General features: G+C 38.0%; 1 protein-coding gene across 2 annotated transcripts; it reads left to right on the plus strand.

Moving 5' to 3' along the window:
- The first annotated feature begins 1559 nt into the window (after nt 1–1559).
- On the plus strand, nt 1560–23560 carry CSTF2 (cleavage stimulation factor subunit 2). Of its 2 annotated transcripts, XM_016131509.2 has the most exons (15): nt 1560–1697; nt 2764–2842; nt 3691–3860; nt 4921–5057; nt 5517–5636; nt 5751–5888; nt 8105–8228; nt 12079–12141; nt 14500–14559; nt 15210–15351; nt 16110–16285; nt 16568–16860; nt 20110–20220; nt 20923–21048; nt 23332–23560. In XM_016131509.2, exons 1-14 carry the CDS (start codon nt 1640–1642, stop codon nt 21043–21045), a joined length of 1794 nt encoding a protein of 597 aa, XP_015986995.1. In that variant the 5' UTR covers nt 1560–1639; the 3' UTR covers nt 21046–21048; nt 23332–23560. The 2 variants fall into 2 exon arrangements, with proteins under 2 accessions (XP_015986995.1, XP_015986996.1); XM_016131510.2 differs by lacking the exon at nt 14500–14559 and having other exon boundaries at nt 1561–1697; nt 23332–23543.
- Nucleotides 23561–23637: the final 77 nt, after the last annotated feature.

Consider the following 23637-nt stretch of genomic DNA (forward strand, 5'->3'; position numbering starts at 1 on the left):
GGAGCTTTAAATGAGGGTCAAACATATAGTACTTACCCCAGTCTTGGAAGTCTGACCTATGGCCAAGAGAAAGAACCCAAGTCTCCGTGCCTTCATAATCTTGAATGTCTTTGCTTGCTTCAATTGAACGTTATCTAAACTCTTAATGTCATCAAGATTGGATAAGAATTCAAAACTTTCCACAAAACTTTCTGCATTGAACCACAATGCTCAACTGTAGTTTCCAAAATTCTTTGATTCTCCACTACATACCCTTTCTCTTCTGCTCAAAGCCCCCAAATAACACCTATCCTACATATTTAGTTTCATTTTTGTGTAGTAATACATCTTTCCTAGTTTCCTCCCTACCTCCTCATCTGCACCTATATGGTTGTGTCAAGTGAGGCTGAGCCATAATACCTACAACAGCGTCAGACGTTCCATCTTGTCTTCATTTGGCTGTAACAGGGAAGCAAAAAAAAATGTGTTGCTGTGGGAGTGAGTGTCACACTGAAGGGAAAAGATGCTCATGGAGAGCAGATATTGAGGCAGGGGTCACTAGCACATGGCCTATAAGTGAAACGCAAATATAAAAAAGCAAAAGCTTAGCAAATATTCCTTACACCTCCTCTTTTATAACCAGTACTATAGGATTGTTTGATGAAGTGACAGAACCAACCGTCAATTCTCCATAGACAGTTACCGGCGGCAAACCCTGTGCAAACCCTGGCTAAGTGCTTTAACTGATTCTTGGGTGGTTTATTACTGTGAGTCCTTGACCTAACATCACCAGGTCACATATTCTAAGTTGTTTTCCAAAAATGGTAATAAAATATGTGAAGCCGTTGATATTCTCTCAGTTATCCTAGGAGGCAATAGACACAGCAGCAAGCACTCAGTCTTCGGAGCAAAAGTAACCTGAGTTCAAATCATGCCTTAGATGCTTTGCTTGTTGTGTACCACTGGTCAAGGATGCTTCCCGTTCTGACGTTTTCTGATACCCTGCCTGCTAACGTCTTCCGCCTTTCCGCCTCGTCACCATCACCAAGAAAGACCAGGGAGCCCAGGGACTAGACGAGTAAACAAGGATCTGTTCTCTTTACCTCCCCACCCTCTCAACTGTTAGCGCCTGGACGCTGAGTACACCCCCTCATTCTCTCACTCTCTAGTCTGTAGCGGCTGTCTTTACCCATCTCACTCCATAGACTTATAGCTTTTACAAAATGATAATTTGCACGCCGCTGGGGCGGGGCCGAACATTTCCCGCCCCTCACAGGGCGTAATTAAAATAAAAGTGCCGCGGTAGTTAGCAAAGGATTTCCATTTCCTTGGTAAAGCCGCTGCTGCCATCTTTATTGCAATAGACGATTCCTTGCATTCACCTAAGGAAAAAGTGAATAATAAAGGCTTCAAATTAGCATGGGCCTGCCCGAATCTAGATCTGAATGAAGTTATTTTCTGGTGGCAGCCCTGCCCGGAAGGGTTAATTCGCTGGAGGAAGCAACGCCTGCTGTGACGCAATGACGCCAGGGGAGGGGCCCTGTGTCCGCCCGGCCCAGGCCTTTTCGGTCCAGGCGCAGTACGGAAGTAGGTTGGGCGCTGGACTCAAGGGCCTTGCGGAAGTATGCCCTAGCGCACCGGAAGCCGACTGAAGAGAGCGATGGCGGGTTTGACGGTGAGAGACCCTGCGGTGGACCGTTCTCTACGTTCGGTGTTTGGTGAGAGGAATTCTTTGGAGCCAAGCATGGGGAGGGACAGAAAAAGACAGTGAGAGGCGAGGAACACCGCCTGCATCTCATGAATAGCCGCGGGAACCGATGATGGGTCGCACGAGCAGTTCTACCTGCCGCTCCTGCGAGGCGGCCAAGCTGGTGGACTCGTGGGCAGAGGGATGCGCCTCTTCCCTCGAGGTTTTTCAGCCTTTCCACAATGTGGCTGAGAAAGTTAAACTAGCATTCAGCTTCTATGCGGTTTTCCTTTCATGAGTTTTAATTACTTTCTAGAAGCGAGGGCACATAGCAACTGTCCTATACTGCTTCTCACCCCCTATCCCAGAATACACATTATCTGCAGAGGGTATAGATCCTTGTGTCCACTTTCTGCCCTCAACGGCATTCATCCTCTGCTTTTAGCCTGTAACGTTTTAATTCGTTGATAGTTGTAGCGGCTATCTGGCGTCTTAAGGTGGATTGTAAATAAATGAACAATTAAGACCTCGTCGAAGACATTTCAAAGAGATTCGAATCAGTTCTAAGTAACCTTTTCATCCGGAATAAGATTTTTTTTTTAAGTATGTGTGGTGATTTTAAACCATCTTTTGGAAGGGACATGACAAAACAGTTCAGAATAATATTTAAACATCTTCCACTACTTCCATGGTCATTCTTTGAAAGAAAGAGTGTTTGTGTAAATACAGACATGAGTCGGTTTTTTTTAATTACAATATTGCTATTTTTAGTAGTTATTGATAAGACTTGCAGACCTTCAGATAAATACCGATGCCTAAATAGTTATTTTCACCAAAATTAAGGAAAATCTAAGGCTTATCAGATCAGCCTGAGAATTAATGTCACCTTTTGTATTTAGTCGCAGTGGTTTATTTGTCTTGCAATTAAAATCAGCAGACAAGATTGAAATCTTGAAACTGGGATTGGAGGAGCACTGTTTTTACAGTTGAGGCAATTGTTACATTTTAAGTGAGATAAGTAGATGCTGTTCATTTTCTTACTAAAAATCTAGGTTATGAATTCAGAGTTTTAATGTATTATCTATTTTCTTCCTTAGTGGGGAACATTCCATATGAGGCTACTGAAGAGCAATTAAAGGACATCTTCTCTGAGGTTGGACCTGTTGTTAGTTTCAGGTGAGATTCCCTTTCACTGCCTGGTGGGAGTTTCTTAAAAATCACCACAAATTTGACCCTTAGTAATAATGGCAAGGCTTTTACTGATGACTTTTTACATGCATTCTTTTTTTCCCTGTTTGTTTATAATAGTTTCATTTTAATGTAATTCACTTACCATACAATTCACATTCATTTTTACTAAAAGATACATTTTTTTAAATGAATGTGGGCATGGCAGGCGGCATTCAAAGTTCATGCCATTTTCAAATATGCCCAGGCTTTTACTTTCTGCTGGGCCCTTTTGTGTTTCCCATGCATGAGTGCGCAGCTATAGGGTTTCCCAGGTATGTGTAACTGAATTGGGTTTGCTCCAGAATCTGTTGCACATGCACAGTCAAGCAAGATGCTTGGTATGATTTATCTCTTTATTTTGCCTCCTTAACTTTTTTGTACTTTCTCTAATAATGACTACAACTTCAGGCTAGTGGAGCTGTGAGCAGTCCCTGCTCTACCACTACCAGGATTGTCACTCCTACTGACAACACTGCTGGGTATGATCTTTTCCCACCACACCAAATTGAGCAAAAGCCCCTTTACTAGCCATCGAGAAGCTGCTGGTCCTTATGACCTACTTGCCCAGAAAAATCTTGTCAAATGAGCTAGGATAGGGATTCATTTTTTAAAAAATGGTTATGAATGTCAACTGTAATTGAAAAATTTTTTTCAATTAGTGTTTAAAAAATATTTCAGTGAATGATAAGGTTATTTGTCTTACAATTGACAAAATTAGTACATGGCAATGTTAGCAGGAACCCTATGTGTATGTAACATTTGTGCCTGATACTTGGCTTGGTTCTGCTCTCCAGGTTGGTATATGATAGGGAGACAGGCAAGCCAAAGGGTTATGGCTTCTGCGAATACCAAGACCAAGAGACAGCACTCAGTGCCATGCGAAATCTGAATGGGCGTGAATTCAGTGGGAGAGCACTTCGAGTAGACAATGCTGCCAGTGAAAAGAACAAAGAAGAGCTGAAGAGTGAGTGTAAATCCAAGTTGTATGTACATGAGTTACTAAAGATGTAACAATGAAGATTTTTCTGTTTGTGGTATGTTCTAGCATCTGCCGAAATGGTTACCCACATAGCTTCTTTACTTGACCCACCTTAGGTGCATTAGGAAAGTTTGTATCTTTGTTTCTTCAGTCTTTTTTTTAATAGTACCATTGGTTAATGAAATCCAGTAAGTTTCACCTGTACATTTTTAACAGTAAGGCATATACATATATTTATATTGTGTGTTCACCTCCAATAGTTAGGTTTCTTTCTGTTATCACATATTTGACCCCTTTTACCCTGTCTACTTTCCTCCTCATCCCTACACTCTGGTAACCACTAGTCTATTGTTCATGTCCATGAATCTCTGTTTGTCCTGTTCATTTGTTGCTTTTAGGTTTATATAAGTGACATATAAGTAACACATATAAGTGACAGCATGTGGTTTTCCGCTTTTTCTGTCTGGCTTATTTTGATTAGCATGATTTTCTCAAAGGGAAAGCTTGTATCTTTGAGAAACAAAGCAAAGTTGACTTTGGAAGTCCTTCAGTTTCCAAGGAGTTGATTCCAGTTAGAAATTAATTCAGACTCACCAAACAAGTAGTAGTGCTAAATACTTTACTGGTGTTTACCACTTCTGTAACTATGTTGCTAGATCTGTAACTGGCAGGAATACTAAGACATTCTTAACCTTGTTTTTATGAGGTTATAGATCCAGGAATTCCAGTTTGAAATTAGCGTCTTTTTCTATTTAAACCTTTTGCTTCTGAAATGGCTTGTTAAAGGAAATTGATATGCCAATTCCCTAATTTAAGTTAACATTGTCCACCTATGTCATCCTTGTCTCAGCTTTATTCTGAGAACAGAAAATACACTGTCACTTTCCTCCACAGAAATAAGAGACTCAGAAATCACTTATTTCTCAGCTCCAGAGAATTGAAAATTATCAGCAAGTCCTTACAGCAGTACTGGAAAGTAGATACTTGGTATGATTTAGCTCTTTATTTTGCCTCCTTAACTTGTTTGTACTTTCTTCCTGATTAGGCCTTGGCACCGGTGCCCCTGTCATTGAGTCACCTTATGGAGAGACCATCAGTCCTGAGGATGCCCCTGAGTCCATTAGCAAAGCAGTTGCCAGTCTTCCACCAGAGCAGATGTTTGAGCTGATGAAGCAAATGAAGGTGGGAGGAGGCATTAAGTTATGAATAAATCCAATCACATCAAATTTTCTAGTTAATGGAAATAATTCCCTGAGTTCAAATAGAAGGTGTGCCTACTGACCACCATTTCTTGCACCTTCAGTATTCCATATGTGCACAGTGTGTTTTACATTCTGTGCAAAGAGCTTTCCATTTTTGTACACAAACACACCAACACAATCTGGCTGGATTTTTGTGACCCATAGTTAACAAATGTAGATATTAAAATGTGGCTTTTTCCTAAATGATGGTATTATGGTATTTGAAATGCCTCTTCCTTTTGCCTGCCATGACCAAGATTTTGTGTGCTATGCAAAAACCAATAATAGCTTTAAAAGCCTCTGGAATATTATGTTTCTCAGATTGGAGTGGCTCTAAATTACTATCAATTTCTGAGCAATAAGTATTGAACCTGGTGATGAATCTGTTTTATCTTCTCAGCTCTGTGTCCAGAATAGTCCCCAGGAAGCAAGGAACATGTTGCTCCAAAACCCTCAACTGGCTTATGCTTTGCTGCAAGCTCAGGTAGTGATGAGAATTGTGGATCCAGAGATTGCTCTGGTGAGTACTTCGTGTCCTTCTTTGGAAATGCAAGGGTAAACCTTGAGTGCGGTAGGAACTGCCTGATTGCTTTATTAAACAGACAGCTCATAGACTTGTCTTTTTACTTTTTAGAAAATTCTGCATCGTCAGACAAATATCCCAACGCTAATTGCAGGCAACCCACAGGCAGTCCACAGTTCTGGGCCTGCCTCAGGATCCAGTGTGTCAATGAACCAACAGAATCCTCAGGCCCCTCAGGCTCAGTCTTTGGTAGGGCTTTACCCTTTAACATTTCTTTTATCTGTTTTAAAATGTCATTTTCATTTCAGGAGGTTATATGGAAAGAAGAATAGGAGCCAGAGATGATAATTTCGGTTTCTAGGCATAAAAGCAGTTTCTAAGTTGCAGAGTATGTGGCATCTGAATGAATATAGATTGGGTGCCAAGTTTAGAACAAAGAGATCTTTCCTGTATGCCATTCTTTATAAGCTAGTTTTGTGTGTATGTGCATGCATGGCACTATGGTTGGCACTGTTATTCTATATACATCATTTCATGTAATACAGCAATTATATGAGGGTGGCATTCTTATTATCTTTATTCTTACCGATGAAAAATGTAAAGCTAGCTTTATAAGTGTGACACAAAACCCTGAAGCCATAAAAAAATCAATACATTGAAAAACTGAACAATTTCTATATGGAGAAAAAGGAATAAACACCAAAGACAAATGACAAATTGGGAAAAAATATTTGCCACACACGTGATGGGCAATAGGCTGATTACTTAAGAGGCCTTAATCATGTTCAAGAATGTTTATTACCACATTATAATAGTGAAAAATTAGAAACAAATGTATATCAGAAGAAGAATGGGAAAAATGTAATGCAGATGTTTGGTAATACAGAAGTGAAAATAAGTGAACATGGAAGTATTCCCAAAATATGGGAAATATGTTTCTGCATATATCCCAAAAACATGTTGAATGAGTTGCAAAGAATATGTTCAGGATGTAGTGATTTACATAAAATTTCAAAACATCTGTAAAAATTTTTAAGTGGTTGTCTAAGAGGGGATATAGTGTGCAATTGGGGAAGACCATATGGGAGATTTCAGTTGTGTATACAATTTATTTCCTAAGCTGCATGGTTAATTTTATTTTCTGTACAATTTGTATATGTGGAACTTTTCATAATAAACAAAAAAATACCTCCTATAAATTAGTAAGAAAATTACCAATAACCCCGTAGAAAAAAGTATGTAATGAACATAAACAGTTCACAAAAGTGGAAATACAAATATATGTTAAATATATGAAAAAGTGTTCAATCTCACAATAAGAAATGTAAAAAGAAAGTATAATAAGTTACCATTTTTCACCTGTAGATTGGCAGAGGTGAATAACTGGATGGATTGTACAAAGGTTTAAGGCAGAGGTCTGCAAACATCTTCTGTAAATGGCCGGATAATAAATATTTTTGGCTGTGCAGGCTGTGGAATCAGTCCTAACTACTTAACTCTGCTGTTGGAATATGAAACCAGCCACAGACAATACATAAATAAATGTTTGTAGTTGTGTTCCAATAAAACCTTATTTAGGAAACCAGGCAGTCAGCCAGATTTAGCCCATTGGCCATTGTTTGCTAACCCCTGCTCTAATTCAATAAATACTTTTCAGAAATAGAAAGGAAATAAATTAAGACCCAGAGAGGTTAACTGGTCCAAAAATAACATAATCATAAGTGCAAATCAAGGAACTGAACCTGGTTCTGTCTGACCTCATAGCCTGTTTTCTCTTAGCCACCTCGCTATGCAATTTTCTGTTTTATTAGAGTTTTGTTTGTGTTCTATGAGAGTATATGTGATTTTTTTCTATAACTTTTATTCTTTCTTTATTGAACTCTTTCCAAGGGACTGCTTAGTTCTCTGGAGAATACACAGATTAAAACATAACATTCCATTTTCCTCCAGAAGTTTTAATGTATCATTAAAAAAATTAACATTCCTCCCTCCCAAACCAGAATTATATCTGAGGACAGGGATGAGAAAAGATTTGATCAATAAAGAATTTTTTTTATTTTAAAAATGTAGACAGCCAGCAGTTTCTTTATTTAAAAAAGTCCCAGTCTCCTCTTTTTCTTCTTTGCTTCAGAGTACTTTTTTTTTTTACTCTTATTGCTGCGTGCCAGCCATGAAGTCAACAATAGGTGCTACCTGCAGCCTCACCACACAGATAACACTTGTCAATCTCAACTTTTAGAATGTGGTGTATCTTAACAATGGTATAACCAGGCTCTTCACGTGTATTGCAACTTCTGTTCAAAATGTGTTATAAATCCAATGCTACATGAGACATGCCATACAAAAAGGATATTTAGTAGACTATTTGGGGTGTCAATTTGAAGAGTTCTTTAAGATCATAGACTATGTATGTTGCGTCTCCAGAGAGACAACTGCATACTCTGGTTGGTTTTTCTCTTGGTCAGGGTGGAATGCATGTCAATGGCGCACCTTCTCTGATGCAAGCTTCTATTCAAGCTGGAGTTCCAGTACCAGGGCAAATACCAACTGCTGTAACTGGACCTGGCCCCGGTTCCTTAGCTCCTGGAGGTAAGTTTCATTTACAATCTTCACCATTTTCGTATTTTGCTAAAGTTTTATTATAGCAAATGGGATAGATCTTGATATAACATTAACACACAACTAGGAAGTATGTATCCTAGGTGGAGGAAATAGTTGATTTCTTATATATAAATTCTATATGTCTGAACAGGACAGTAAAGTGGAAAAGTACAGTAAAACTTCCAAATTAATGAAGGGAAAATTAGAATTAATGGAAATTAGACCAAGCCAGCAAATATAGAGAAAAGGAAAGGACACTGAAGTAAGTAATAACAAATGTAGAGTAAGGAGGAAGGAATAAAATCTCATATAGTCATGATTCTACTAAATGTGAATGGACTGAGTTCTCCCATTAAAAGCCAGAGACTGTTAGATTAGGTTAAAAAGCATATGAAAAAAAAGACACAATACATGGTCATGTTTCTTCTTAACAGACATAAAATTGCATTTTGTAAATATAATCAGACCAAAGGCAAAAATAAAAAAAGTTTTGAAACTGCATATGTTTATTGAACGTGTATGTATAGGAATTATAGAGTATTACTATTTCACTTGTAGATTTTCATCATTCAACAATGTTAAGTAAAAAAAGTTATGGGTGAAATAGTAATTCCCCATATGAAATGCCTGTATGAACACATGATGTATATCAATATTGAAAGTTTTTGTGCAACAGACTTGCTTGTTCATTTATCTAATTTGGGTTAGATTGACTGCAATACTACTTATGGGGGATAATTTATATAAATTGTTCTATTTTGTACAGAGCAAAGTTGACAAGAATTGGAAGAAGGGATTTTTAAATTCCAGCTTACTCACAATTTTTATTTATCCTATAGAGTTATAGGTAAATTATCTTTCAGTGAAAGAAATGGATTCTTTAATTTATACATTTTTGAGTTTTAGGTGTATAATTTACAGAAAAATGTCATAAGTTGTAATGTGGTTCTACTACACATGACAAGTATGCAAACCAAGACATGTGCAGCTCATTCATTACATGGGTTGAAAAACACCCAAATACCCTGTTCACTGAGATAGGTGCACTGATCACACAGTTGGATGTCAAAACAATGTCACATTGCTATAAAAGTTTCTAAATGTCTGCTTTCCATTTCTGTACTTACATTGTCACAAACTGTTAACATACACAGTGTGGATCAGCCATGTTAATGGACAAAAAAATAAGTAAAGACAAGGAATAAAATAATGGAATCATTAAGCTAAATTTAATCTATAGAGGGTACCTTATATCTTTTCACTAGAGAATGTGCCCCTCCCTCAATGATCATGGAACAGTAAAAAAATAAATAAATAAACCATGTACTTAGCCATAAAATAAAAACAAATTTTAAAATATTTTATAGGCTGCATTCTCTTATTGTAAGCCAGTAAAATTAAAAATAAATAAAAGGTGACTTAAACATTTACTTAGAAAATTAAAGAACATACTCTAGGTAATCCTTGAATTAAATAGAAAATATAAAGAAATTTATAAGCCATCTAAAAGACCACAAAAAGTAGTATACTTTAAACAGAAAAAGTATGGGAAATAGTGACAGCAGTACTTAAAGAAAAATGAACACCCTTAAATGCCTATATTATTAAAGAATAAAGGAAACCTACTAGTTTTAAATAATTAGAAAAATAATTTTTAAAAATACCAAGAAGAGGGAATTGATAAATATAAAAGTGTAAAAGGAAAAAAAGAAAGTGTAAAAGGAACTTAAATAATTGAATTTTCAAGTGATTTTTTTTTGTGAGTTTATAGCATTTATACTTCTGAAGTTCTTAAAACTTCACTTAAGATTTTTGAGGTCCACTGTACAAGAGATAACAACTCATTAGGAAAGTAGGTAAAAAAAATGAGTAGGCACTTCATAGAAGAGCAAATCCAAATGGCAGCAAAAACGAATTCATTCGTGGTCAGGGGATTGCAAATTAAATAACGAGATTTCACTTTACTTCAGTGTAGCAGACTAGCAAAAGTTTCAAAGAGAGTTGACATTATTGATGGGGAATGTGGTATTATACATTGCTGGTGGAATTGTGAAATTTTTCAGTCTTTTAAGAAAGTAGTGTCACATTAAGAAATTATGCCTATAACTCCTGCCACTATTTTTTTCAGATCCTAAATCTTTGTATTTTTTTGGCGAGTGGTCTGAATAAATCATAGAATGTTATGTCTAGAAGAAAGCTTTGAAATTAATTAGACCTGTGGTTCTCAAACTTTAGTGTACATTAGCGTCACATAAAGGGCTTATTAAAACACAGATTGCTGGTCTCCATCCCCAGACTTTTAATGCAGTAGGTATGAGGTAGGACCCTGAGAGTTTGCAGTTCTAACAAGTCCCTGGTGATGCTGACATCACTGATCTGAAGACCATATTCTAAGAACCACTGGTTTAAGCCAACTCCTTCTCTTTACAGATGAGGAAGCCTGGAATTATGTTAATTTTATCAAATCACTTGTTCAAAATCATAGTTACTTAGTAGCAGGGGTAGGGCTAGCAGGTTCAGGTTTTTCATCCATGGCTATTAAATGCCTAACATGTTCAATGGAATTAGAATGTGAAATGAACATTGATATTTTAGGTAAATATTAATGACTGCAAACAGTTAAGCTTGTCTTTTCTCCCTACTCGCAGCATACCTTGTTCCTCTGAGTAAAAGAATTATTGCTTTGTGGTAAGGACCAGACAAGGACTTGTACATGGTTATTCCTTGTACAGCAGTCATCATACCCTGACTGGTTAGAATAGACAAGTGGTTCTCAACTCTGTTAGACCCAGTGGCCCCTCTACATAACAGATACGTTGCAGTAACTCTTTTCTATCCTGAAATGAAATGCACAGATAATATAACCTATTTAACATGTTTTCTAAAAAAAAAGCAGTATAATGTCTTAACTATATCATAAAAGATAAGTAAAAGAAAATTATAAGAAAAAGTACTTTTAATATGCAAGTGTTCAGGCATAACTACACTAGAAAACAAAAGGTAGTAGTCAGGTGCTTGGACCTATACCATGAATGTAAAATATCTGCAAATGTAGACAGATACAGGTTTTTTGTTTGTTTGTTTGTTTGTTTGTTTTTGGGGGGGTAGTTTGGCAACTCAGATACCACAAAAATTGTTGACATTGGTGATGTGATTTTCTGACATGATGAAAACTCTTGGTAAAGTTCTTAACAAAACAAAATACAGTACCCATAATTTACTCAGTAATTGAGTTTCTGGAAAATCGAGTAAATGTATACACACACACACAAACTGGGCAAAGAAACTTTTTGTTTACAAATAAGACAGACTTAGGTTTTAAATCTGAGTGACTATATACAGGTTTTCATTTGTGTGTTAAGCGAGAAATTTTCAAGACAAAGTAATTCTTGTTTTGTGGGTCTATCTCATACATTATAGGACATCTAGTATCCCTCTTGGGTTCTCATTAAACACCAGCTTTGACCCCACAAATCTGTGTCACAACCACAACAGTAAACCAACACATTTATAAAATGCCCAAGAACATTATTGCTTCCTGTGAGAGGAGTTATGTGGGTAAGTGCCCTTGTTCTCCTGTATTACAGAAGAACTTCCTGCCAAGGTATTGGTAACCGATGAGATTAAATATTCATACAATTCACTTTTCTGTCGCTGAAGCCTAACGTATACTAACAAACTCTACCTTCCTCATAACCGCATTGTTTGATGGTAGTTATCTTCCCTCGTAGATTGCTGCTTATAGGGCAGAAAGAGAAAATTTATTAACTCAGCCACTATCCTAATTTTTTCCCCACTGTCCTGATTTGCATTTTCTTTCTGGCCCTTTATCTTCCAGGAGGAATGCAGGCCCAGGTTGGAATGCCAGGAAGTGGACCGGTGTCCATGGAACGGGGACAAGGTAAATGAATAGTAATGTCTGATTAATGTGGACTGGACTTGGAAATGTTCTATAGCTGCATTATCTAAGATGGTAACGTGGCAGCCACTAACCACAAATAGCTATTTGAATATTAAAGTAATTGAAATTGAATAGAAATGAAGTAAAATCTAAACTTCAATTCCTCATTCACACTAGCCACATTATAAGTGCTCAGTGGCCACATGTGGCTAGTGGATTCCCTCTCTATTGGATATTGCAGATATAGTACATTTCCATCATTGCAAACGATTCTGTCAGACACCACTGGTCTAGACTTTCCAACTAGCGATTCAGAGCCCAGTTCTACAAGAATTGATGACGAAGCAAATGGATCCTTAGTTTCCATTTAATTTATATCACCTTATCCTGATAGTCTGATGATTCTGCTGATGTGATGCACTCTCCTTCTGGATATCTCTTGACTGAGTAAGGAATTTTAATAATGAGCATGTAATAATGCATCTGGATATGTTGAAGTCTAAATTGAAACCCAAGAGAAAACTGGGAGGGGATCAAAGGTCTATGAAGCTTATAGGTATATGTTATACTTTGAAGTAACACTAGATACCATAGCGGCAGCTGCTCCAAAATCTCCACATTATTTTCTCTATGTTATTGGAGTTGAAAGAAAAAGAAAATGCAGTGGTTCAGTTGAAAACGACATTAGGAGGAGAGAGAGCAAGAAAACAGAAAGAACTAACAATAAAACTGAGTGAATACTGTAGGCAAGGCTCTTTAATTTTTATAAACAACCTTGTGAGTTAGGGGCAGCACCTGAGTTTTCAGGTAAAAAGATGGAAGCTCCGAGTTTTAAGTTACTCAGGGGGACATGGTAAGTAAATACTGATATCTGAGCAAAGTGGACTAGACCGGGTGTGCTCATCTTCTTTTCCAGCTCGTTAAGTGTAAGAGCTAAGAATCCAGAGTCCCTGACTCTAGAATCTGTCCTCTTATGTCAATCCACACTTCCTCTTTTAACTTCCAAAAATACTTTGCAATGTCTTCTATTCTTATTCATCATGTCCTTATGATGAAAAAGAACCTCTGTGGACAAGCAGAGAGAAGTTTAAGTTACTTCTTCTTAACATGTGGCCTATACGTGAAACCTATTTTTAAAGCAAAATAATAAGAAATCGGCCTATATACTGTACTCCTTGACTGTTGTTTGTACACCAAGGTGGTTACTGAATTGACAGACTAATAATTTTGTCACCTAGTTGACAGCAGGACAAGCTCTTGGCTAAATACCTCATCTGAGGAGCCCATGCTTTTGTGCTAGTGTGCCCCACCATCTCAGCTAATCAGTAGATTGTGTATATGTCCCAAAATAATTTTTCAGTAGTGAGGAGGAATTGGGATTTCAGTCATACTTTTACCTCTCCGCAAGCCATCAATCAAGCTAGAGCTATTTAATACACACTTCCAGAAGATATCTTTCTTGCTATAGTTAGCTTCAACTTTCTGGTCAAAAGTTAACAAAAGGAAGTAACTCAAATTTTGAAGGTATATCAAGGCTCTCTTCATGAGGAGACAAAGTGAGATGAGTTTCCTTTTAGCTTTCTTTCACTACCCTTCAGAAGAAGCAAGAATCTTCATTTGTACCTTAGTTTGTCTTTTTCTGGAACCCTTGTTTCTTCTGAGACAGTGAGATGTTTAAGAAGATACTTTCTCTTGCCTTCTGCCACCTTTGTTTAGTGTTGGTGCCTTTGTCATCTCATTGGTCTTCGTTTGCTACTGTCATTATGTTTATTTATTGTCAAAGATTTGCAGTGACAGAGTGTTTCTTTAGGAGTGATATTCTCTTTTCTCATCTAATGCTCACTGCATTTCCCCATTTGATAATTTTTGATAGCAAACATTTTTATACTTTAAAATAAGGCAAAAATAGTACTGGTACGGGCCTCTCCAGAATAAATTTTGCCTTCCAGATGCAATATAATTTCTTTCATTTTTCCTTATGAAATATGTTTATATCTTTTACCTAACTAGAGAGTCAGAACCATCCTTTTAGTATTTTGGGTTTTTTTAAAATGGTATCATACTGTGATTTAGAGGGAATCATAGTAGCAGAGGTGAAAATTGAAAGTGGCTGGTTATTCCTGCCTAGTCAGTGGCCCACAGGTTCAACTAGAGGCTCTCTCATCAAAGTGACACAGTTTCAGATCCCAAAGAATACAGTTTAGGATGATGTTGTAGCCCAGGGCAAACTAATGAACTCTTGGCTTTTTTTACTAACATGTGTAAATCTCCAGTGTCAGTATGTGTATGTTTCTGCATGTGTGTGCAAGCTATTTTAAGTGTCTGCTCTTTCTCCTTTTGAACTTACTGCTTACCTAGGAACCCTACAGCACTCGCCTGTGGGACCCACCGGGCCTGCCTCAATTGAGCGAGTTCAAGGTACCCATTGTATCTGCGGGTTTCCTTTGGCTTGTGGTGTTCAGGGTGGGACGTTGAGAGGACAAGGGCTGCTTGGCAGTCATCCTCCCGTTCAAAACCCAAAAGGGTAGTGTTTTGGGTTTTTTTTATTTTTTTATTTTTTTTCCTGTTGAGGCCACAAGCCTAAGATTGACCTCTTCACACAGGGCAGAGAACATGGATGATATGGGCATCTGTCCGAGGCTGTACTCCCTCCCTACTGGTGTCAGGAGGCTTGGATGGAATAGCGGTCTGTAAGGAGACAGCAGGTTCTTGCAGAGCCATGGCAGTGTTCACATATGCCAAGACCCTACCTCTCTTTTGTGACTCTGGTCCTTGAACTAAGATTAATTTTAAGGAAAACCAGGAGCATAAGTTTCTTCAGGTTACAGTGCTAGTCCTTGGCAGGTTGCTCCCCATTTTGCTCTTTACATAATTCCATCCATACCTCTGACATGGCACAGATTCTGCCTACACCTTTCTTCTGTTCTTGAACTGCAAGAGGAGTCTGCTGTGGTGAGGTTTCACCCACTCTAAGGTGTCTGAATTATGTTGTCAGTGGTATATGGAGTCATTTCTTTTTCCCTTATGTGTCCTTCACAGCAGTAACTCACCATTTGTTTCCCTGTCAGTGCCGATGCAAGACCCCAGAGCAGCTATGCAGCGTGGGCCCTTGCCTGCCAATGTCCCAACTCCTCGAGGTCTGTTAGGAGACGCTCCGAATGACCCACGCGGAGGCACTTTACTTTCTGTAACTGGAGAGGTAGAGCCTAGGTAAGCAATGACATAGAAGAAAAAGCTTAGAGGAATCAGAATTTGCCCTTGCTTTGAGAAGAAAGTCTTTCCATACCAGTTGTACCTGTTGGCTGCTGTCCAAGATTAAGCACCTCTTCTTGGGCAGAACCATGTAATTGAGTATGTCACTTTGAACTAACCACAGCTATTCTATCTTCAGAAATTGGAAGTTCTAGCATATATACTGGAATAGGAAAAACTTATTTTCCTTATTGGTAATGGTAATATCATAATAGCAATAATAATAAAATCATAATTGAGATTAATAGGGATTATGCCTCTGATTCTGCTCTGAGTACTTAAATCATCTCATTAAAGACACACAACAACCCTATGAAATTGCTACTAATGTCAGTCCCATTTTACAGATGAAGAAATTGAGGCATAGAGAAGTTAAGTAAGTGTGCCCAAGATCACACAGGTAATAAATGATGGAGCTTAGATCTGAACCCATACAGTAACCATGTCCTTAAACATTATATTACATACTTATTATCTGTAATGAATATCCATTAATTCCTTCTTCATTTTAAGTGCCCTGAACAAATATGAAATTCTAGAATCTGTTGATTTACATCTCCATCGCTTTTCTTCAACCTCTTTGATGCTATTCTCTTAGCATTCATAGACTGATCTTTGCATCATTTCTTTGTCTGATTTTTAGTTATTGGTCTTCTGGTTGACACTTTTATCTTGTTTTGTTCTGTTTTAAAATATAACATTTTTTTCATCTTTAGAGGTTACCTGGGACCACCTCATCAGGGTCCACCCATGCACCATGTCCCTGGCCATGACAGCCGTGGCCCACCCCCACATGAGATGAGGGGAGGACCATTAGCTGAGCCCAGACCTCTTATGGCAGAGCCAAGAGGACCCATGCTAGATCAGAGGGGTCCACCCTTAGATGGCAGAGGTAAGAAGAGCAGACCACGTATGTCACAAGACTGACTGGTAGTTGTGGGCTGATGGTAAACCCAGCTGTCTTAGGTTCTAATCTGGGATAAAAAATGCTGGGGTATTCAGGTTGGTAAGTATTTTTAAGGTTTATCTGCAAATCCGAGAAATTGGAGAAGAGAAAGTCTTGTAGTTGGGGGGAGATGTGACTAGAGGAATAGATTTCTATCTTGGATTGTTGGTTCTTCCTGCCATAAAGGTGAACAGCCACATGATGGTCTTCTCGCACCTTACTTTACAGGTGGAAGAGATCCCCGAAGCATAGAGGCACGAGCCATGGAGGCACGGGCCATGGAGGCAAGAGGATTAGATACCAGAGGATTGGATGCCCGTGCGATGGAAGCCCGCGCGATGGAGGCTCGTGCGATGGAGGCCCGTGCGATGGAGGCCCGTGCGATGGAAGTCAGAGGGATGGAGGCCAGAAGCATGGATACAAGGGGCCCAGTCCCTGGACCTAGAGGCCCTATACCTAGTGGAATCCAGGGTCCCAATCCAATTAACATGGGCACGGTTGGCCCCCAGGGATCCAGACAGGTATGCATAACTTTCACGTCTAGCTTCTATGTGAAATCTTGATCTATCCAGGAATTTATTATTGAGCCTAATTATTACTGCTTTGGACTGTTTCTCAGCTTGTTAGAAAGGAACGATTACAATCTCCCTTCCTTTAGTTTCTCTGTCCCTTAGGATGGTGATTTTCTGGCCACCAGGAATATAGTCCAAAAGAGCAACCTTGTCCCACAATTTCGGGACCTCTTCCATTCAGAGAAGAGGCCCTGGAAATATTTCTGTTGAATCTAGGCATGGGCCATTTGAAAAATCTCCCCCCGAAAAAATCCTAATGTACAACCCTAACAGCCACTGCATTAGAGAATATGAAGAGCTCTTCGTGGCAATTTAGATAATCTTAGGTTTATATAAACCTATTTTCATTTGCTTTCATTACATAGCTTAAGTGAACAGTAGAGTGGGAAAGGCAATTTACTAATGTTCACCTTAAAACCTGTTGAACCAAATTCTTATCTCTGCTTTCTCTTTATTTAGCTTTCCCCAGCTATGTGTACATGGTGGTCTCTGATGGTCTATGAGTTGTCATCTCCACCCTCTTCACCCCCACTTGGTTGTGGGGAGATATGTGTGTATCTTCCCTAGGTTTTTATATGCTAGAACCTTCATCTCTCCCGAGCCCCTTCGTCTTCCTTTTTCCTGTATGTGTCTTCCTCCTTCCTCTCTGTGCTTGTCTTTCTTTCCTCTTCCATGTACTTCTGTGCCTTCCTCCCATCATCTGTGTGAGTGTGTGCGTATGAGAGAGAGAGAGAATTCAGTTGACTTGCCTAAATTAACACAACCAAAAAGTGGTAGAGAAGGAATAGGACCCACTATTTTTTTTATTGTACCACACTCTGTCCTGTTACCTGCATGCCGCATATGTGTATGTGTGTGTCTACCTCCTCTTTAATATGAAATATGAGTATGTTGTTTCTGGTATGTGCAGAAGACGACTGTTCATTATCTTTCAAGTCATTAAAAAATGTGTTCATGGCCCTTGATGTTTATTTTGCCCTCTATGATCAGTACCCTCATAATTATGGTTTTTATGCATTCTTTTAGTCATTTAACAAATATTGAGTACCTAGTATGTATGAGACAGAGCTATAGGTACTAGGGATATAACATTGTGAACAAAACAAAGTCCCTTACCTGCCTCATGGGGCTTGCATTCTAGTTGGGGAGACAGACAACAAATTATATGATGTGCTTATGTAATTCTGTCAATAATTCTGTGGAGACAGATGTTGAAAATAATGGTTGAAAGACCATTTCTGGGTAATGTCTCGCTGCTTTATTTCTGCTAACACTTGAACTCACTCTGTAATATTAGGTTTATATAGTTTTCATTAGTAGATTCTATAGAGCTAATTAGATCTGAGGTAGAGCAAATAAAAAAATCTTCAAACCTTTTAAAAATTGTTTAAATCAATGTGTTCACTTATAAATAAATATATAAAATATATTCACTCATATATAATAGATATACAATAAAAACCTTCCCATATTTTTATTTTTTCAAATATGAATATATATACATTCTTATTTTTCCCTCTTTTCAGTGTTCTGTGCCTTGTTTATTTTTACTTAACAGTATACCCTTAATCATTTTAAATCAAATTTTAAAATTAACTCCGATATACCTAAGTTAGAAACGTGCCAGTAAAAGACTTATTATTACTAGGGTGATTATATAATTTAATTCAAAGAGGGACATGTTTGAGAGTGAGAGTACTGTTAAGTAATTACTCTGGGACAAAAGCATAAACTGGAACTGTCTTAGGCAAACCTAGATGTGTGATCACCCATATTATTGCTTGTCTGCCTAGAACAAGGATTCCTAGAAACTTTAAATGGCAATTAGTGAATGGTCAGATCACATTACAGTACTTCAAATTAGTATCTAGTGAAGTTTCAAAAAGGTTATTCTCAGGGATGTTTTGGATCTGTAACAGATTACGAAAGTTCAGAACAGTCTCTGGATTCAGTATTGATAAAGAACAGAAAATGATAATACTATAGCAATCTGTACAAAGCTGTATTAATGCTTTATCTCTCTGATGTCTTTGGGAAATGAGAATGCATGTAAATGAATGTTCCAGATAATAGAACTGTTCTATCAAGTTTTTAAACTATTCGAATGAAAAATAATTTCTAAAGTTTATGACGCTTCTTTCCTTTTTTAAACAGGATACAAAAAAATGATTTTAATTGTTTTGATTACTCAGGATCATTAAATGTGCCCATTAGTGTATATGTTATAATAGAAAGCATAGTTAACTCCTGGTGTTTAGTTTCCTTCACTGTCAGACTGTCACCTATCTCTTCACATTGCTATCTTGGTATCTGCTCCTAAGAGCCTATCCACATTTCCGTTATGCTTTGGTGCTTCTAAGCCCCTGGTGAAGCAGGTAACAAGTTTGTTAACAATTTGTGTTTAAAGGTACCTGATCTCTAGGTGAGTGCCTGAGTGCAAACATAACTCCACCATAAAGGCCTTTTAACAGTTATTCTATGTGCTCTGGTAGTCTTCCCAAAGATTGAACTCACCAAAGATCATAAAAACTATTAAGTCCAATATAACTGCATTTCGTTCTTTTAATTTGGGTCAGTCGTATTTCTTGGTCTCTATTTAGCAGAAAGCAGCTGCTGCATATTCTCTCTGGAAAGTTACAAAAAGCAAATGTTGGGCCAATAGCAATCTTCTCTCCAGATGCCTTCTCATCTCCTTTCTGCCTCTGCCATTATGATCATCCCTTCCTTACTTGTGGGATAGGGATGACCCCTTTGGTATGAACCGCCTATGTCTGATTGAACTAGAGGTGGTATCCTTTAAATGTAGCTTCCCCAGTGGACCAGCATGCATTATCTATCTCTAGACTCCGTCGGCTTTCATTTGTTTCCACTGAGCACTAGTTTCCGAGGTGCTCTCAGTTTTCTTTGTGTTTCCGTGGCTGAATTTTAATTAATTTGAGGACATCCAGTTGTGCTGTGTGGTATTTGTTGATTCTGGAACTATTGTAAGCAAATGTGTCTTAACTTGCTAGTTGATCTCTGCCTAAACCCTGCCTTCTGCCATTGCTAGCAGTAGGAAGTAATCTTCAGAGTCATTAATTTGCTTTTCTTACTCATATCCATAATCAGATCATATATTTTCACATTGCTATTACCAAATTCTGGTTACCTATATGAGAAGTTCCGAAAACCTCTCCTCATCTCTCTTTGTGCACATAGGTCCCAGTCATGCAGGGAGCAGGCATGCAAGGAGCAAACATCCAGGCTGGAGGTCAGCCTGGTGGCTTTAGTCCTGGCCAGAACCAAGTCACTCCACAGGACCATGAGAAGGTAAACAACACTGTTTGAGTGCCTCTGTATGCACAAATCATCTGGATTCCTCTTTTTAGTTACCATTTGGAAGTCCTGAGTTTTCGGAGTCCCTTTCAAAGTGATTTTACTCTTAGAATTCTTTGTGATCTTGTTAACTGAAAATTTGTGAGACCGTTCTAAAAGTCCTTAAATAGATGTATATTAATGACAGTTTATCTTATATTTCAGATTCATCTGCCAATAGCAGTTATTTGTGCAGGCCAGATTGACCCAAAAATCCAAATCCCATTTTTCAGCCCCTTTCTACCTTATCCCTAAAAACAGTAGCAGAATCCCCACTAGTATCTTTCTGTTTCTATATTTGACCATTTTGGGGAGCTGGTATTTGATGGAAAGGCTAAAACTTGTGAAAAGGAGAGAGATTTTCAGAACAGGATTAAAAACTGAAGACTTCTCAGAGCTCATAGATTCCACCTTAGTCTTCAAGAGCTTTAGGTTCATGAAGGTGTCTGTTTTGAGCCTTCTAATCTTGGGTATTATTGTACTTGTGCTTTTCATTGTACCTTTTCTTACCAGCTGGTTTTGGTTTTTGTTTAGTTTGGGTTGATTGGGGGATGCTGTTTTCTATGTGTGAAATATCCTTCCTTTTTGGACAGAAGCTGGCATTGTTTTTTTAGATGTCATCATTAAAATTCACTACCTTTTTTTCTCTCCGCACAGGCTGCTTTGATCATGCAGGTTCTTCAGCTGACTGCAGATCAGATTGCCATGCTGCCCCCTGAGCAGAGGCAGAGTATCCTGATCTTAAAGGAACAAATACAGAAATCTACTGGAGCACCTTGAAAGGTGAGCAGACCTACCCCACCTAAGTCAGACAAGCTCCTTATGCATTTGGGGTACATACTTCCAACCTTAGCCAACAGGACTTTCCTGATTTTAAGACTCCAAGGCCTGTACTCCCCTTGGCTGGACTCTTTACCCCTCAGTAGGTCAGCCCCTATTGGGATAGTGGAAGGCTACAGGACATTTGTTCAGGTGTTGAATTAGTCGTAATCTTTTTTAACCTTTCCTTAATGGCAAAAGGAAAATACAATCACTTTAATAAAATTAATCAAATACAGAAATGTAGAAAGTTCAGGGTAAAAAGCTCTACTTCCTCAATCTTGATCCCCAGACATAACCTCTAAATATAGTTTAGTGTATATTCTTCCAGAGTCAGTTATGTTCTTTTACCACAAACTGTCCCATATAAATGGAAAAAACTATGAAGCATTTCAATAAAATGTGTACATATTTTAGTTCCCAGTATTTATTTTATATTGAATATTTTGAGGATAAACTATGACAGCATATAATTAAAATCATGAATGTCCACCACTTCCATCAGTTCCTATACATTTTAGAGGTTGCTGTATGCTACTGCCCTTATTTTTCTTTCTCATTGGTCAGGTAAAAGGGATCATAATCACGTGACCTGAACATATATTGGTCTTTCTTTCTTAAAATTTCCCAACATCATCTTGTATTTCATTAGCAATTCTGTTTTCTAAAAACAGTGGTTACCAGACCACTATAGAGTAGTGGTTACTAGTGGGGTGGGGGAGGAGGGGGAGGTAGACGGGGTAAAGGGGGTCAAATGTAGGGGTGTAGGAGGAGAGGGATAAGGGGGTAAAGGGAATCAAACATATGGTAACTGAAGGCAACTGGACTTTGGGTGGTAAACACACAATAGAATACACAGATGTCAAATGATAATGTACACCTGAAAATGATATAATTGTATTAACCAATGTTACCCCAATAAACTTAAAAAAAATTTACATTGTCCCAGTATCAGCTGGAATATCACATTTTAAATTTCTACTTTTTACTCCATTTGTATTATTATTTCCGTCCATATATTATCATGTAAGAGTGAACTCATTTATACTAATTAGCAGTCTTTACTAAACATTGTATTTTTATCCATATTTGTACTGTCATTAAAACATCCAGACTAGAAATATGCATCATATCTGTCATAGACGAATGGCTAGCTAGGCTATTGGTCTGACCAGTACTTTAACATTTCAGTTCAGATACCCAAGACATTCTTTTTTGTGTCAGTAAAAGCATAGATTACCTATTATTTGCAGAGGAAGAAATAAAAAACACTTCTTTCCTTTTACTTTTTAAAATTTATTTATGCCAAGGAAAGTGTTCTCTACAATGTGAGGAAATTCTGGGGGTAATGGAGCTAGAAATGTTTCTGAAAGTCCTTTCGTTAAATGTTTTCTTGTTTATATCTCATATGAAAGCCTTACACATAAACCACAGGTAAAAGTTTTTTGTTTTACCTTTGATTTTCAAATAATTGTAAATTCGAAGGTAGTTGGGAAAATAGTCCAAAGAGCCTCATCCCTCGGCTTCCTCCAATGATAACATCTTGAGAATCTGTTTTACAATGCCTTTTTGGTTTGTAGTACAAAATCAAAAAAAAATGAAATTGGTACATAGCTGCTAACTAGACTGTAGACTCAGTCTTTACCATTTTTTAAAACTACATTAATTTTTGTATGTGTGTGGTGTGTGCATGTCGTGCTGTGCAGTTTTACACAGGTAAGGTTTTAATGTGTATTTGCTGTTACCTGCATACTGTAGCCAAAATGTTGGCTCTCCCCTCCATCCTATACCTCACTAGTTTTGATCCATCTCTGCTGTCTCTGACAGACTTATGTACTATTACCATTAGATCACAGGTTCTCAGCCTGAGGCAGGTTTTCCCCCTACAGGACATTTGGAAATGTCTGGAGACATTTATAGTTGCCAGAATTTTAGGGGCTGTGGTGTGCTGCTGGCATTCAGTGGGTAGAGACCCAAGATGCTACTAAACATCTTATAATACACAGGACATCCCTGTATAACAGAGTTTTTCTAACCCCAGATGTCAGTAGTGCTGAGGTTGAGAAACCCTGCTGTAAAGGATGATTACTTTCGGGAGGCAGGAGCCAGGCACCTTAGGAATCTCCCCCTGATGTTTTGCTCTTCCATATAGTCTCCCTCCCTGACCTTAATTTTTTTTTCCCTGAAATTTGGTGAAGAGAACTTTGTCTCCACTTCTAATGGCTTTCTCCCAACTTTTCCTTACAGGTTTTCAAAAGTCCCTGGCAACAAGTCTGGAAGTTAATTACATAACTTTGTTGAAACATTATAAAAAGATGGCTTCTACATCCTTAACCTTTGAATGACTCAAATTGGTGCCAGGTGGAGGACTCCCATCACCTTCTCTCAGAACAAAACAAGTTTATTCTGTTGTCTTAGTTTGTATATTTTCTGTGACTTGAAATAAACTTTGAACACAATTTTAGTATACTGCAAATTGATATACACGACCTTTTTGCTTTTAAAAAGCTGAATACCAAGGGTGAAACCTTAGATGTGTTTTCTACCCTTACC

Source organism: Rousettus aegyptiacus, unplaced genomic scaffold, assembly GCF_014176215.1.
Source record: "Rousettus aegyptiacus isolate mRouAeg1 unplaced genomic scaffold, mRouAeg1.p scaffold_m13_p_9, whole genome shotgun sequence".
Taxonomy (NCBI): Eukaryota; Metazoa; Chordata; class Mammalia; order Chiroptera; family Pteropodidae; genus Rousettus; species Rousettus aegyptiacus.